The 15,983-nt window shown below is 41.7% G+C and overlaps 1 protein-coding gene across 1 annotated transcript in view; it reads right to left on the reverse strand.

Moving 5' to 3' along the window:
* Nucleotides 1-736: 736 nt before the first annotated feature.
* Nucleotides 737-15,983, reverse strand: part of Ap3m2 (adaptor related protein complex 3 subunit mu 2) — a 16,338-nt gene continuing 1,091 nt past the window's right edge. The window contains exons 3-10 of the mRNA XM_010617115.2: nucleotides 14,441-14,783; nucleotides 11,025-11,196; nucleotides 7,093-7,230; nucleotides 4,649-4,734; nucleotides 4,259-4,392; nucleotides 2,794-3,001; nucleotides 2,362-2,506; nucleotides 737-1,339 (exon numbers count right to left, since the gene is read on the reverse strand). Of these exons, the coding sequence (XP_010615417.1) occupies nucleotides 1,239-1,339; nucleotides 2,362-2,506; nucleotides 2,794-3,001; nucleotides 4,259-4,392; nucleotides 4,649-4,734; nucleotides 7,093-7,230; nucleotides 11,025-11,196; nucleotides 14,441-14,713 (1,257 nt within the window). The 5' untranslated portion in view covers nucleotides 14,714-14,783 and the 3' untranslated portion in view covers nucleotides 737-1,238. The remainder of the gene's footprint in view (nucleotides 1,340-2,361; nucleotides 2,507-2,793; nucleotides 3,002-4,258; nucleotides 4,393-4,648; nucleotides 4,735-7,092; nucleotides 7,231-11,024; nucleotides 11,197-14,440; nucleotides 14,784-15,983) is intronic.

Raw genomic sequence — 15,983 nt, forward strand, 5'->3', positions numbered from 1 at the left:
AAGGAACTGCCTTAAAAGTGGACTGGCAGACAGGTACTGTTAATAGATATATTATAGAGGAGAGTACAAAACACAAGACTGAGGAAATAACTGTATCATGCAGCTTTAATGGTTTATCACACCCTTACTAGTGATGTTTTTTTTATTAAGGGCTACTAATAGAGAATCTTCAGGCAGAAAGACCGACAACCCATTACCAGCCCAACATGGGCACCTGGAAACGGGTTGCTGGACTACAGCGGTGGGCCCTTTTCTGGGGGAATGAGCTGCCATCTCCACTCCAGGGCTATGACTCATGAAACCTGGCTGCACTGAAACTCTCCTAGTCTTTAGAAGTTCTGAAGAAGAACCAGGTAACCTGAAAAGGCTGGTGCATTCTGTAGAGTAATGTGAGTAGAACTTTTTTGGCAAGAAGGCAGGTCATCTTCTCACAGAAGGTGACAGACCAAGTACTAAAGGCAAGCAACAGTTAGAACTTGAAAGCCAGTCCAATATCATAGTCTTCAAGGGAAATCTGATTTTACTGGGGTTTCCATGTCAATAGAGGACTTGGGTTTAAGAAGGCTCCAATTCATCTCTAGAAGTACAAAGGATTTTTATATTAGAGCAGAGGGATCAGAAAGAAAACAACTCAACTCTACCCTTCCCAAACCTTACAGAGTTGATCAGTTTTCTTTGCCCATCTTCCTTACACCTCTTCTTTAATATGACTTCCCCTTTCTTCTTCATAGATCAGATACACACACACACACACGCACCATAGACTGAATCCAGAGCCTGCTAAACACACCCTTTACCCCAGAGCACAACCTCAGCCTCAGATTCATCTTTTAGCTGGCTTTCTTCAACATTCATTTTCCACCTCATCTCTTCCTTTTCTTCTTCTCTTTCTACCTTAAAAAAAATCAATAAAGAAATCTTGCATTGACTTTAGATAATTAAAGCCAAGCAAGCAACAGTGCTGATGTTTGTCTAAAGTACCCACGTTAAAAGCAGTTATCACCTTTCCTCAAACACCTCCTTGAGAACTGAGCTGGTGCTGACGCAGCTCAGTCCTGTCCCATTCTTCCTGGCAACCTTCTCTCCCTTGATTAGTTCCACGGCACTCTGAGGCTAAGGAAAAAAGGGAGCCAGCGAGCCCTGGGGAGACTGACCTAAGAGACAGGCTGATATTTTTTACTTTTAGACAAGTAAGAAATGAAAAAGTGTTTGTGATTGTTCCTTCCACAAAACTCCCTTCAGGTTCGAACTTGGAATTTCCCAGCTTTGGTCATGTATTTTATGCCCTTAAAGGGTTTGTATTTTTCTCCATACATATCCAGACGATTCACTTTGAGTCCTGGAAAGGAGGGAGGAAGGAAAGACAAAACAGGGGCATTATGCAAGGTAAGTACGTAGCATCCGAGTACACAGCAATTTCTGTTAACAATGAGCCACTCTGTGAAGCTGGCAGATTCTTCACTCTGAGCACATGTACTACCAGTAACAGATGCTTCACAGAAGGCTATGCTATGAAAAGACCTCTTCCTAAAGCGGAAAGGTCAGGAAATACATGCAGACTGAAATCCAGAAGGAAAACATAAGAGTACTGTATGTTTTTCTCACATTACTGTTCAGTAAATAAATTAGTAATAACAATTAATGGATTAACAATAAAATATATCAAAATAGAGAAACAATGAACGGATTAATGAATGCTAAGTATCCTCACTGTAATGAGCAAAAAATTGATACTGTATATAGTTTTATAGTTTACTAAATGCTTTAAGATAAAAAAGAACTTGTAACAACTGAATTCTAATCACTTAAATTAGACAAAGTCTTTTAGATTAAAAAAATGGGAACATTATAAAAACTTAAAGTCATCTCCTTTCTACCCTGTGGGGTTGTTTTTAAGGACTGAATAATGAAACACAGGAAAAGAACTGAAAAGAGCACCTGGGACATAACAAACGTCCAGTAAATGGCAAGTTACCGTTATATCAGGCTGAGGCCGAACAGGCCCAGTGGTTCCAGTGATAAACGCAAAAACCTTTCATATTTGGGAAAAAGGCATGGAAATGGTGCTTTTCTATTACTAGTTAAGAACACAGAAGCATTCATACATTGAAAATCTTGGCAACCCCAAATCAACAACTGTAAGATGACTGAACAGCCTGTGAACACTGCTGCCCACCAATATTATTTCCTTCTCATCTTTGTCTCAGTTGGATCAACTTCAGAGTAAAGACCCTAAACCTCCCCCAGAAATATGGTGGAAAAAGTTCTCCTTATACAGATAAATAGGGAGCCACAGGAAGGCTTCCTGATGCCCACGGTCACGTGTTCCCTGCAGAGCCACCTGAGCAGTGGGTCACGCACCGGAAATGGCCAGCTGCTGGATCTTAAACTGCAGGTTAACTGTGGGGTTCTCGTCCGGTTTGGAAGCTCCAGCCTGCAGACTCATGGTGCCCTTCAAACTTGGAAGCTTTTGAGGATTTATTTTTCCTACATCCCAAGACAGCATCTTCAAAGAAAATTTAAAAAGAAGTAGTCTTTACAATAAAATAATGAAGTACAGTGAAACCCTTCATTGGAGGTGGCTGAGTTCTAAGTGTAAGGCTTCTGTTCACTGAATTGTAAGCTGCCTCTGGGGTGTTTTCAATACCTAGTACTATTTGTACCATAGTTACTATATCTCAGAGAAGAAAACACTGTCTCTTTGATTAATCTTGCCCTCTAATAAGGTCTGAAGTGTGCACTGGAGTATCTGCAGAGCTCCTTGTGCAATCAAAACGTCGTCTTCTCCCCTACCTTTGTCACTGGGTCAAATGTGTGTGTCCCCTGGGATGGAGTGAGGCTCATGTTCAGGACCCCTCTGTGCATCTGGCTGAGGACGATCACTCCTTCTACGGTCTTCCCCATCGTCTGCTTGGGTCCCACTGTTATTTCAAAGCGTCCAAGTGAGCTACTGTCCCGGAAACTGATATTATGTTTCACATACACTGGAATTGCAACCAGACTGGAAAAGAGAGACAGAGTCCATTTCATTTATGTACTGGAAAATGCCATTATTTCCCCCTTTTACATTATGTGTGTGTGTTGTTTTTTTTGTGGCTTTTTTCTCCCTTGCCTATGTCCTTATTCCTTAGTTTAAAAATACAGAAAAAATATAGCAATCATTATTCTTTTGAAAAGCTAAGATGCTGTTTAGTAAATAAACTAAGTCTTCTGATGACTCTGAAAAATATAAATAAAGCCAAAGAGCACACCAACACTACTGTGAGAAAAGCATAATAAACAAAAATGGAGTCACTATGTCTCTATGCTTTAGTTTGTGACATACGACCGATCGTTATTTGTACTGGGAAGAGTAATACTCATACCTCTGAACTTTTCATAATTTCTTGAGGGGGGCTTTTAGGTCTGACTTCATGTGAACCTCACAAAGTCCTAAGAGGGAGAGTAGACTGTCATGATTTGAAAGGACAGGAAATAGAGAAGTGACGGAGTAACCCTACAGTAATAACAGTTCCTAACACTCACCGAGTACATCTGCGTATACTGGTCACTATGCTAAATGCTTGTGATATTTAGCTTATGTAACCGTCCTAGTAAGTGCAAAGCAGGTAATGACTGAAGTCTTTATACTTTACCGAGATTATGTACACTGCCTAAGGCCATGTACTGTCTTCAAGGTGGAGTTTAGTTTAAGTCCTCTCAGTCTGATGCCAGGGCCTTTGACCTCAAGCACCCAATATTTCCCTAAATGACTGATTCTAAATCATACAGGAAGGTGCTGTCAGCTCTGAGGTCTCTAGATCTCCTCAGGGCACACCTTCAGCACAATACTGTTTCCACTCCACACTGAAGAGAGTACCCGGCACAAAAAGGGCACTGCATTATTCACTGTTCCACAGCATGATTTAGTGCATGTTGGGGGACCAGGGGATTGAATATAGGTATGTTCAGCTTCTAATGTGAGAGAAGAAAGTGTTCTTGTTTGGACACATAACAAAGTTAACCGCAGCAGACTTAAGGAGCCCTTTGTGTTAAGCGCTACTCATACTTTCATGCCTAATCCTCATAAAATGGTACTTTTATTATTTTCAGATAAAAAAACAGAGTAGGGAAACAATTCACCTGAGATGATATGGTTAGTAATACCGGGGCTGGAAGTGGAGCCCAGGTAGCTCTAGAGCCCAGCTCCTAATCAGTACCGACCCTGTTTCCACATACACACAGGCACAGATGCTATCTAAGAACAAGAGCTGCTTACTTCTGGGCACTGACATGGTAGGAGAGCAGGCGAAAGTTCCCATCGGGGGGGATGAAGGACAGGGTCCGCTCGGACTCCCAGCGCTTGAAACGGACACAAGGATGGAAGCTGACATCGTCCAGCAGCCTGGGGTTCTGCAGGGACGAGGCAGGAAAGCGAGGACCTGGGTCAAACACTATGCTTCTTTCAGGAAAAGTAACTTAGGTGCTGTTTTTACTAAAACATATGACGCACACACACATAGAAATTTGGAAGTTACAGAAAATCCCAACCTGATACAAGCTTTGGATTCCCTCATGATTTCCTCTTACTCTGTTTCTTCTCACCACTCATCTTTCCAGAAACATTTAATTTCCCATCTCAAGAACTCAAGTTCTGCCCAGAACTTACCATGAAGGAAAGCGTGAGGTCTGGCATCCCAGTCAGCTTGACACAGGCATCGATCACCCCCTGGATCTCAGCAGTGATCGTAGAGCCTGAAACAGGAGGAAGACAGGGAAGTCACTGACCACTCCCCTATGGGCTTCCTTCCCTCCTCCTCCTGTCTTTTCCTTTCCTGTTCCCTTCCCCACCTCCCTTTTTTTTTCCCCTCTGTCTCACCATCCAATTCACTTATCCAATCCATTTGTGTGTCCTTCCAAACCTCTACCAACTGCCTATCAGGTGTGAGATGCTATGACAGAGAAATGGGCGTGGAGATTACTAAAATGAGTTTTCAATCTAGTACCGGAACCCCACAGAGCATCGTTAGCTTAACCAAAGGTGCAGAAAATTCCTTATCAGCCACCGCTTCCCTGGGGTCACAGCGGCTCTGCTCCAGGTCTGTCCTGCAGGTCCTCACTGCAGCACTGGTCAGCTCTTCCTTTCCCAAATGCTCTCTCTAACCCACTTCCCAGGACCCTCTCTTGATGTCTTTTCACAAACCTTACTTAATGTGTGCTGCTTTTCCAGAGTTTTGGACACCTTTGACGTTCTCTTTAGGCTACTGTACCTACTTCCCACTGCTTCGATTTTTACTTAGAGCCACTGATCTCCTATTCCACTTTCAAGCTCGACCTCGCTCCTGACTAACAGAAACCCCACTGGGGTGCTTTGGACTTCACATGCCAACAGGTGCATTCGTCATTTTGCTCCTTGGACCAGCTCCTACTTTCCGAACCTTACGGTGATACCATCTACCTTGCTGCCTCAACCCAAAGCACAGATGCATCTCTCACTGCATCTCAGTCCCCACATCCTGTCCATCACCAACTCTCCCTAGGACGTGTATCTCCATGCATTCACTCCACTTATCCTGGCTCACATTATCAACACCTGCATCTCATGCCTGGCCCTCAGTTACAGCCTCTGAACCACCCTGCTGCCTCTGGTCTGCCGCTGCCTCAGGTGGCTCTTTATGATGGAGCCAGACTGAGGGCTGGAAACGAAACGAGCAGCTAGATCAAGTCACTCTCCAGCTGAAGATTCGTGCATGCTCCCAATTTCCCTCCTTAAAATACCATACCAGGCTCCTGTGATCTGGCCATTAACTTTTTTTGTGTGGGGGTGGGACACCAGGGATCGAACTCAGAGCCTTGCACCTTCAAGGCAGGCACAGTACCACTGAGCTAAATCCCCGACCATGGCCATCAATTTTTTAAACCTTTCCACTGATGCAAAATAGTAAAATATAAACATCTTACAGTTTAGTGAGATTTTAAATGTGTATACATCTATGTAAATGCCACTCACATTGAGATATGAAAGCTGTTCTTTACCCTAGTATGGTCCCTAATGTCCATCTCTGGCAATGGCATCCCCAAAATCCTGACTTCAAGTACCTTAAATTGTGCCTGTTTTCAAACTTCAGATAAAAGTAATCACACCGTTTACACTTTTATGCATCTGACTTTTCTCAGTATTTATTGAGATTCGTTTATATTGTGCAGTATATCCATACTTCATTCTTTTTCGTGACTGCATAGTATTTCATTGTCTTGACTATATAAAAATTTACTCATCTTTTCTATCTCCCACTGGACTAATAGGAAGAGCTGCATTACTACCTTAATTTTAAGATTTTATCACATAGTTTTCTCTTTTTAGACTTCTCAATTTAGTCACACTGAACTACGTTATTTCTCAAAAATATTTTGGGCATGACTCTACCCATCAGCATGACTGCCCCAAATCAATCCAGGTCTCAAATACTTCTATTCATCCCACTGAGAAGCACACACCCAATCAACTATGTACCGACTGCTTCGGACAGAGGATTCTCCTCAATGTACCACTTTTTACCATCCTTACTCCTTCCCTAGACTTGACTTAAGCTTCCTAATATCCCTGACTGTGTCTCATTCATTACCAGTGCCCACGAGCCAGTACTGGACTACAGGGCGACAAGCTTCCAATTAACGTGTTGGGTGGGTAGGTTGGTCCACTAATGTGAATCTTCCATGAATCTGTAAGCTCTAAGGATTCTAGTTATATTTACTTGATTCAGAATAGACAGAAAAGAAGGTTCCCTGAATCTTAGGAATTACAATTTTAGTTCCTCAATCAGAATTTAGAGTCAAATACTTTCAACAAAAAAAATCTAATCAACAAGATGAGTTTGTTACTTCCCTTTTTTTATTCAAAAGGATAAAAGCGATAACAGAAAGTAAAAGTGTGAGGCAAACACTGATCCACATCTGAACGTTAGAATTTCATTCCTCTCATGCAGCATGGCACCCGACACAGGAGGCACTAGTTACACTGAACGATCCTGCAGGAGTGTCAGAGGCCGACCAGGGTAATGTGAAGGGGACACTGAATTCTCCTGTCTCTGGAAGCAGCTTAGGAAGACCTACCTGACTTATCAATAATGGCATCAATCTCTTCGATCACATCGAAATAGGCCTCATTGTTGGTGTACTTCACGCCAGTCCGTCGCCAGGGCACCACTGACAGCTGTCCAGTTGGAAGCTGGTCACCCACGTTGGTACTTCCTAAGAAAACGGGTATTGTTCCTTGTAGACTCAAATTAGCACTTTAAAGCCAATTCCATGCTGGTAAAATTCTAACAAGCAGAGAACATTTCCCTAGAAATTTCGATGTGCTCACCATTCCTGTGCTATCACACAGAGCAGTATTTTCCCAACTTCTTATGTAGGGCAACTTAGTCTATTTTTAAAATTCACTGTCACCATCTAGTCTGCCTCAAACAGAATAAAGGCTTTTAAAAAGTTACCTGAGAAACAGATAGCATATTTTGATTTTGAAAGTAACATGAGATTAGGTCTCAAGTATCACAATAGCTTGCAGCTTAAATAATGTACTGGCTTTCAGAAGGGTTAGTAATCTACATATTGATATAACATTTTCATGGGTAAAAAACATATTCTAGTTTGGGAGAGGTTCTTAGGTACATTAATGGTGGGTATTAAGATGTACACATCGACAGGATCTGGCTCATACCAATACTGAAGTTTAGGCAAAGAATATAGATTATACCCTTCTGTAGGGACAGAGTCCGTAGACGAGAAAATAAAATAGGGTCTTCTAGCTAATCCTGAATAGAAGTTAAAAACAAACTTTACTAGAGAGATTCCCTTGGGAAGCAAGTCAAACATGAGTAGAAGAAGAAGAAAAAAAATCAATTAAAGGTACCAAACGGCCTTGGGACTTATACCAAGAGACCAGAAAAAGAGCTGACAGGAAGGACACAAATCATAAGCCACCCACCTCCAACAGAACACAGGGGAAGGGGGGAGGCTGACTAACCCTAAGGCGGTGTGTACTTACACTTATGCACTGACACACGTATTTAGATACAGGTGCATTCCCTCTAGGGTCACTCTAGTGTATTGATTCTAGGGTCATAATAGAATACAACAGAAATCCACACACCCCCATACTAACTCTAAGCTAATCATAAGAAGGCATCCCACTGCCAGCTAGCTGCCCACCCCAAAGATAAGGCCTTAAAAGGTAGATCAAGGACAAGTAAACAAATAAATAAAAAGAAGCTGTATGTAGACCACTATGTTACAGATGCCCGGAAGCCAATCCAGTTACGACAAATTCGGGGTCGGGGGGCAGTGTCAGTTACTCCCCTATAAAAGCAGCTGGGGACAAAGGGCCCACAGGTCCTCCATCTCTCTATCCTATCATCCTATTATCAGGTAGCTATCTATCATCTCCGCTCCCCTGTCCTTCTGTTTCCTCTGTACACAGAGAGTGTCCGCCGTCCATTAAACTTTGTCCTCCAATTTTTCACTGGGGCTGACTGAGTTTATGGTCCCAGTGGGCTGCTTGGACAGCAGAGCAGAGGTGCTTGTCCCCCAGATGCAACATTTCCATCCTTAGGGTTGCAGATCAACTCAACCTGTTTTCCTCCCACAAGCATCAAAAGTGTTTAATTCAAGGTTTTATACTAAAATAATAATTATAACTTAAATTCTATTTCCTCTTTCCATTGACTGGGTCTTTTTGCTCTAAAGAAACATTAGGCATGTATTTATTAAGCATGTTTAGAAAACATTTAGTTATTCACAAGGAGTTTTCAGATACTTTTTCCTAGATTTAAGTGAGATAAAGACTTAAATAATGCCATAATATACATAATGACTCACCACACCACAAATCTTTTAAGGCTTAAAATAAACACAGAATATTGCAAAACACACCAAATCTGTTACTGGGCCAATGCAGTTTTTTTTTTTTAATTATCAAAACTTCTTAATATATCCTGTACTTGTAAGATACATTTTTTTCTTACTCACTTTTTAAAAAAATTATTTACAAAACTGTCTTGGCTGTTATAGCATAGTCACTCTATGAATTTTTGTCTTGTGTACAATATGAACTTAATATGTCATGATGGTAAATCCTTCCAACTCCTTTCCAACTGTTTTCAAAATTTACTTTTGAAAGTTTATTTTTCAATTAGTTGACTTATCAAATTCCATGAAACACACAAGACCCAAAATGTTAAAACCTTAATGAAATAATGATTAATTTGACAAACTCAAAATATTTAAAGCATGACTAACACACCACGAACAATGTTAAACAAAAGGTGACAGGGCCGGGGATTTAGCTCAGTGGCCCAAGTTGGATCCCCGGTACCAAACAAACAAACAACAACACAAACAAAAAAACAACAACAACAAAACAAGTGACAGATTATGAGACTGTATCTGCAATGAAATATTTAGACTATATAGAAACTCCAATAAACTATAATATTGGAATATGTCATTAAATGAATGCTTTTATATCACTATGAAACAAGAAAAACATCTCAACTACCAAAAATATAGGCAAAGGACATGAAAAAGTAATTCACAACAGAGAGATCAATAAACATTTGAACAGGTTTTGACCTCTACAGTAACAAAAACAGTGTAGATAACAAGATCAACAAACTATCAAACTGCCAAAATTCCTAAAAGTTACTAACAGTAGGGTCGACTACAATGCACAGGAACTTCTACTGAAAGCATAAACTGGGATTAACTTTTTCTGGAGGGCAATGTAGCACAATGCCTAACAGTTCCTAAAATGTACACATTCCTTGACTCAGTATTTCTGCATTCAGTACTGAACAGAATCCTTGCTAGATGTACACAAAGATATAGATGCGGTGAACTATGCCTGCAACCCCAGTGCTTCAGAGGCTGAGGCAGGAGGGTTGAAAATTTGAACCCAACTTGAGAGACTTAGCAAGACCCTGTCTCAAATGAAAAATAAAAAGGGCTGGAGATACAGCGTTCTCTGGAAGAACTCTCGAAGAGTTCTCTTGGGATCAATCCTCAGTACCACAAAATAAATAAAACCATAATGATGATCCTAGCTGGGCACAGTGTAGCACCTACAGTTCTAGCTACTCAGGAGGCTGAAGCAGGAGGATTGCAGATGCAAGGCTTGATTGGGTAATTTAGCCAGACCTTGTCTCAAAATACGAATGTTACTCTCTTGTTATATAAAACAACAAAAAAGCATCATCATAAACGTGAAATGAGTAAAAAACTGTAGTTTTTCACGTAGAAACTACAAAGGCATTAAAAATGATACAGAATATAATATGTTCATAAAATAATGGTAAAATAGAAATTTTAAAATATGTAACAGTTCTGTCTTAAAACATTCTGTACGTCCACCTTTCAACTATTGAGAAAAGATAGGAAATACACACAGCAGCAGGCTCAGAGTGTGGGATTAACAAGTTCTCGCCAGCCTGACCCCAATGGTAGACGCAGACTCCCCGCCAGGCAGCCGGGCAGTGTAAGGGCACAGGCCACGCTGCGGGACGGTCACGTGTATACCACAGTGGTCAGAGGTGCTCGGCAGCGAGACAACAATTGTGGCCTGGTTGTGAATGCATTAAAAGATTTGCATGTTCTTTTGTATTTTTCTGTATTTCTAAAGTTTCTATGATAATCCCATCTTCTGTAATCAGAAAAAAAATTTGTCAGAAGAACACTTCTTTGCGGAAAAAAAAAAAAAGTATCGTAAAGAAGATGACTTCCCTTTTGGCTGTGCTGAGGATGGAACCCACGGCCTCACAGTCTAGCCAAGCCCTCTTATCACTGAGCCGCGCCCCAGCCCGCGAACACTTTGCCTTGTCACTGAAAACGGGGTATGCTCTACACAAAATATACATGGAATTTATGATGACACTCAGATACCATAATGAGCAAAATCAAACATGTAACTCAAGATTCCAATCACTCAACACGACACACGCACCCGACGAAGACACAGGAGGGGCAGCGGTGGGTGGTCCCCGGCGCCATACCTGTTATGGTGTTGACAACCGTCCGAAGGATAGTGGGTGGCTTTATCAGTTCCTTGAGAATGTTTGACTCAGTAGCCAAGGGAAACCCATTGTCAAGCATTTCTTCCAGTACCTCATACACCACAACCACATTGTCTTTGATCACTGGCTCTGAACACACTCCAAAATAATCCTGAGATGAAGACATAAATATTTATTACTCAGAGCCTGAAAAAAAAAAAGTATGTTCCTACCTACAAAGGATCTGACCCTGTTTCCTTAACAGTTCTGGGCCACTGGCTTACAGCGAGGGACCAGAGCAGAGACAGGCCCTCCTCGGCAGCCCGGCGCAGGGTACCAGTGTCATCTGTCATCAGGGGCTTCTTCCGGGAGTGAGGAAGCAGCCGACCTCTGGTTAGTTTCTTCAACTCGATAAAATACACAGCAAACAAAACTGAATCTAGGTTATCTTTGTTTAGGAACATGAGTTTAAAAGAATTACACAAAATTATAATGCTAGATGTGACATAAAAAAATTGTATGTGAAAATCTTTTTAAATCCTTCCTCTTGTGCTATTTCTTAACACTTGCGCAGTAAGAGTTAAGGGAAAATGAAATGCGGGGGGAGCCAGCATGACAGAAAACCTCTCAGCGTCTCCTTCATGCTAGGATTCTAAGGACGCTCTGCCTGTCCCCACAGAGGCTAACCTGGCTGGGCACAATGCCACATGCCTGGAGTCCCAGCACTTAGGAGGCTGAGGCAGGAAGATCACTTAAGCTCAGGAGTTTTCAGGCCAGGATGAGCGACAGCAATGAGCATGGACAATCCCTCAGCATGGGCAACTCCATCTCAAATTTAAAAAAGTAAAAAGGATAAACTCAGATACTGACTTATCTGGGTTTGGGAGAAGCTACACTGGATGCCACAATCACAAGACCTGGGTTACAATTTCAACTGTCACTTACTGGATTAAGTCATGTTAATAGGGGCCTTGGCTTCTTTAATCCAGATGACACCGTTTGGATGCGCAGGGAAGTTTTAAGGACTGAGGACGACTGATTGAATGAAGAAGCATGGCAAAGTGTTCTGCACACCCCAAAGCACCGTGTGAAACAGAATGGATGCTGACCTAGGAGGAAATATCTGCTATTTGTACCTCCTTCTAGAAATCTCAGTCCCATCCTTTACAGGGTCTCCGAGAGGGTCATGCAGCCCTTCTGGAATTTGTCTAATGAAGGCAAATTACCCCTTCTCATATTCACCTTCTCATGGAGAGCTCTGGTCATTAGGAAGTTCTTTCTTTTGCTAAACTGAAATCTGCCTCCTAGCTGCTGTCCAGAGAAATTTTACACATTAGTCCTATCATTATGTAAAATAAACTTTCACCTTTTTTTTTTCCTTTCCAGGGACAAACTCCCACTGTTCAACACTGTGGTACAGTTTTCAGACTATGTTATCATTTTGCAATTTTTCTGACACCCAAATTAAAAAGACTACTAGATGCAATCTAAATTATATCAGATAATGTCAATTACCAGTGAAATTCAAACACCCAAATCACTCAGGAGTTAGGAATATGTTCCTAAAACAAAAAATAAGGATTGGCGGGGGGAGGGAATGTCACTATATTTTCTTCTCAAGAGTGATTTTATTTAAAAAAGAAAAAAAACATTCCGTTAGGTCATACAAACCAGAAGCAACAAAACAGAAGCAGCTGAAAAGGAGTCTTGCAATATGACAAGGTGCTATTGCAAAACTACTTGCTATTCTTTAAGCCCTTTTCATCATATTCTAGTGCTAGAAAAATAGTGGTGCTGGAATGGCTGAACATCAAAATAAGGCATTTAAATCAGGATCAGACATTTACTTATTTTTAGGGACTGCTTCAAAAACAACAAAGTGTGAAGTCCTAGTCTTTCAAATTAGCAAATGTACTCTGTTTGCCCAAGTTCCGTTATGGTTTCAAATGGATTAAACCTCTCTCCTCACTGCCTGTCCCGTAACGGTTACGTAACAGTGGTACCAGCAGATGAAGCAGCTGTTGAATTTCACCAGCAACACTGCTGATGTGGAAATCATAAACAATACCTGTTAAGAGTGGTTCAAAAGCATGGGCTCTTCTATTTCTACTTCCATCACATAACGAGGCCTGTAACCCTTGTCTTTGTTTGCTTGGTTTATATAAGACTAAGGATCGCCCCAGGGTTGGTCTCACACCAGGTAGCACTCTAGTGAGCTTGGAGCTGAACACCCTGCTGGCACCTTTACTGTGTAAAGGAGCTACCTCACTACATGAAAATTAGCATCGCACAGTACTACTGCTATCACAGTACTGGTAGGATCACAGCACATAAAAGTTGGGGGAAAAAAGCAGCAGCAGATATGTGACACAGAACTGACTGTAAATGAAAGGACTCCTTGACTTGCTTTTGAATTTTTATAATGTCTGGGTCCTTATTCTTTCCTCCAGTTCCACAATTCCCACACGTGATTAACTCCAGATCTCACATGACACAGAAGTTAAACCAAAAGACCCTTACTTCTAAGTTATGCAAATAACCACAGCAGAATTTGTGCAATTCTACTGGAGAGGATCTACTGCCTGAATCCAGAGGCTGGGCAGTCTAAAATCCTGTGGTATAATTGGTGCTCTCGAGAGTAACTTACCTGCCCTCTAACCCATTCCCCCAACATCTTCAAGTACAATGAAAATCATACCTCACAAAATGTGTCTTGGTACACAATATTTCCCTATTTTAAATTTGGAACAAAAGCTCACCACTAGGGCTCACATGCTATGGACAACTACCCTAAACCAAAGATGAAGTACGGGTTCACACTTACCAGGGACAGTCAAACATTACTTGGTTTTTTCTACTTTCTAAAACTATACATCTATCACTTTTTCATTTAACTCGGAGCAACATTAACAATGGTTAGCATCAAGTCTAATCTGTGAGAAAAATGTAGAATTCAAACTAAAAATACTGTTATGATTTACACAGTCAAACCAAGCACGGTGGGTTTATCCTGCGAGAGATTAAAAAATATTCACTTTGTCATCTTTGATACAGCCTATTCAATGAAGAATAAGAGACAGGAGTGGTGGCGCATGCCAATAATTCCAATATCCCAGAAGGTTGAAGCAAGACAATCACAGATTCAAGCCCACAGCCCAGATGATGTAATAAAATCCTGTCTGAAAAAAAGGAAAAGGTCTGGAGCTATTGCTTGGCGCAAAAATTCCAGGTTCAAGCTTTAGTTCAAAACTAAAAAATAAATAGATTTTAAAAAAGAAATCTAGATGGGAGAGGAAGTGAGCAATACCAGAGTTTTGATTTTTAAATACTGTCTTAACTGAGATTGAATACAATGGAAACAGGACTACACAGATACATCACAGTTTGCACACATGAACCTCCCCACATTCACAAACCTGAAACGTGTCCACTACTCGGTGAAGGAACTCGATGACAAACAGAGGCGGGACCTCCGTTTGGATCACAGCCACGAAAAAGATCTTATGGCGGTAAACACTTAGGAGGTAGTGGTGAGGGGTGGGAATAACTGGAGGCACATTTTCTGCTTCGGTGGCTCTCTCCTGAGCCTCAAAAAAGTAATCACAAACAGAACGACTGACAACACTCTTCCAGTGTTTCTCCAGGAAAATGTCACCAGAGGAGTTGATGAGGAAGAGACTGTGGATCATGGTGGAGACTACCAGGGGAAAGGAAGGCCTTTCCAGTCTGAAAGCTCCTGGATTCACCAAAACTTCACCCCTAAAAACAAAAGAAGTTATATTCAGTTCCAACCAATTAAAACACCATCTTCATCTTTCCCACTTATCCATTCCCAGACTTATCCATCTTTCAAGATCAGGCTCAACTCTACTGCATCTGAAATATCCTTCCCTCAAATTCCTAAGTGTACTTATCAGCCAGTTCACTGTCATTCAGTCATATACTCCCAGTTCTCTCTCTTTTGTTTTTTGGTGCATACACTACATTTCCAGCACCTATTCCTAGTTATCTTTACTACTGCCTGAATTACATCCATTTAAAATACTACTTAATCTTTGGACATCTATTTTTCTCTTCAACTGCACTGGAAGCTCCTTGAAGAACAGCACCATACTTCCTTGTGCTTTTTGTTGCCAGATACACTGTACCTTCTTACAAAACAGGAGGGCTGGAAGGCTTCAAAGAATATTGGTGATTTTGACATTATGTTCTGGCAACAGCTCAAATAGACAAGAAATCCTATTGCAAATACTAGGGACCGGGAGTGTAACTCAATGGTAGAGAGCCAGCTTAGCATGTGTGATGCCCATGGACTCAGTCCCCAGCGTCCCCCCAAAATAAGTAAGGTGTCTATCCACCAGCTAAAGGAGGCCAATGAGCACTTGAATGGCTGGAACTGTGGGTGTTGTTAGATATATACCAACTGTATATAAAAAAGTAGAATTTCAGATATTTTATCAATAATTTACTGATTGTTATTTTTGACATAATAGTTAATAGAAAATATATCAAAATTAACCTGTTTTATTACTTTAGTAGCTACTGGACAATATAAAATGATATATGTGGTTTGCTATTTTTATTGGCCCGATTTGGCCCACGGAATGCAAAGCTGCCATCGCACCTTTATTCAGTCAGACTCAATTCTCTGAGCACTTGTTACACACAGGGCTCTTCTTTGGGGGCCTCTTTACAAAACCCCCCTGGGGGACATCCCAGGGCCCCAGGCAGCAGCATCCCTACAGTGCCAGAGGCCGAGATAGACCCTAGTTGTGGCCCTACCACCGAAGGGCTGCGACCCGGCCGAAGGGCCCGCAGTACCCGGAGCCCCTGGGGAGCTACGTCCCAGCCGGCCCTGGCCGGACGGTGGAGCGAGGTGGAGGGCAGCGCCGCGCCGGAGGAGAGGTCTCCGCAGGTCTCAGCTGAGGGGACCTTCTGAGGCCGGTTGGGCGGCGGTAG

This window comes from Fukomys damarensis, unplaced genomic scaffold, assembly GCF_012274545.1.
Source record: "Fukomys damarensis isolate Sample0158 unplaced genomic scaffold, DMR_v1.0_HiC HiC_scaffold_18, whole genome shotgun sequence".
Taxonomy (NCBI): Eukaryota; Metazoa; Chordata; class Mammalia; order Rodentia; family Bathyergidae; genus Fukomys; species Fukomys damarensis.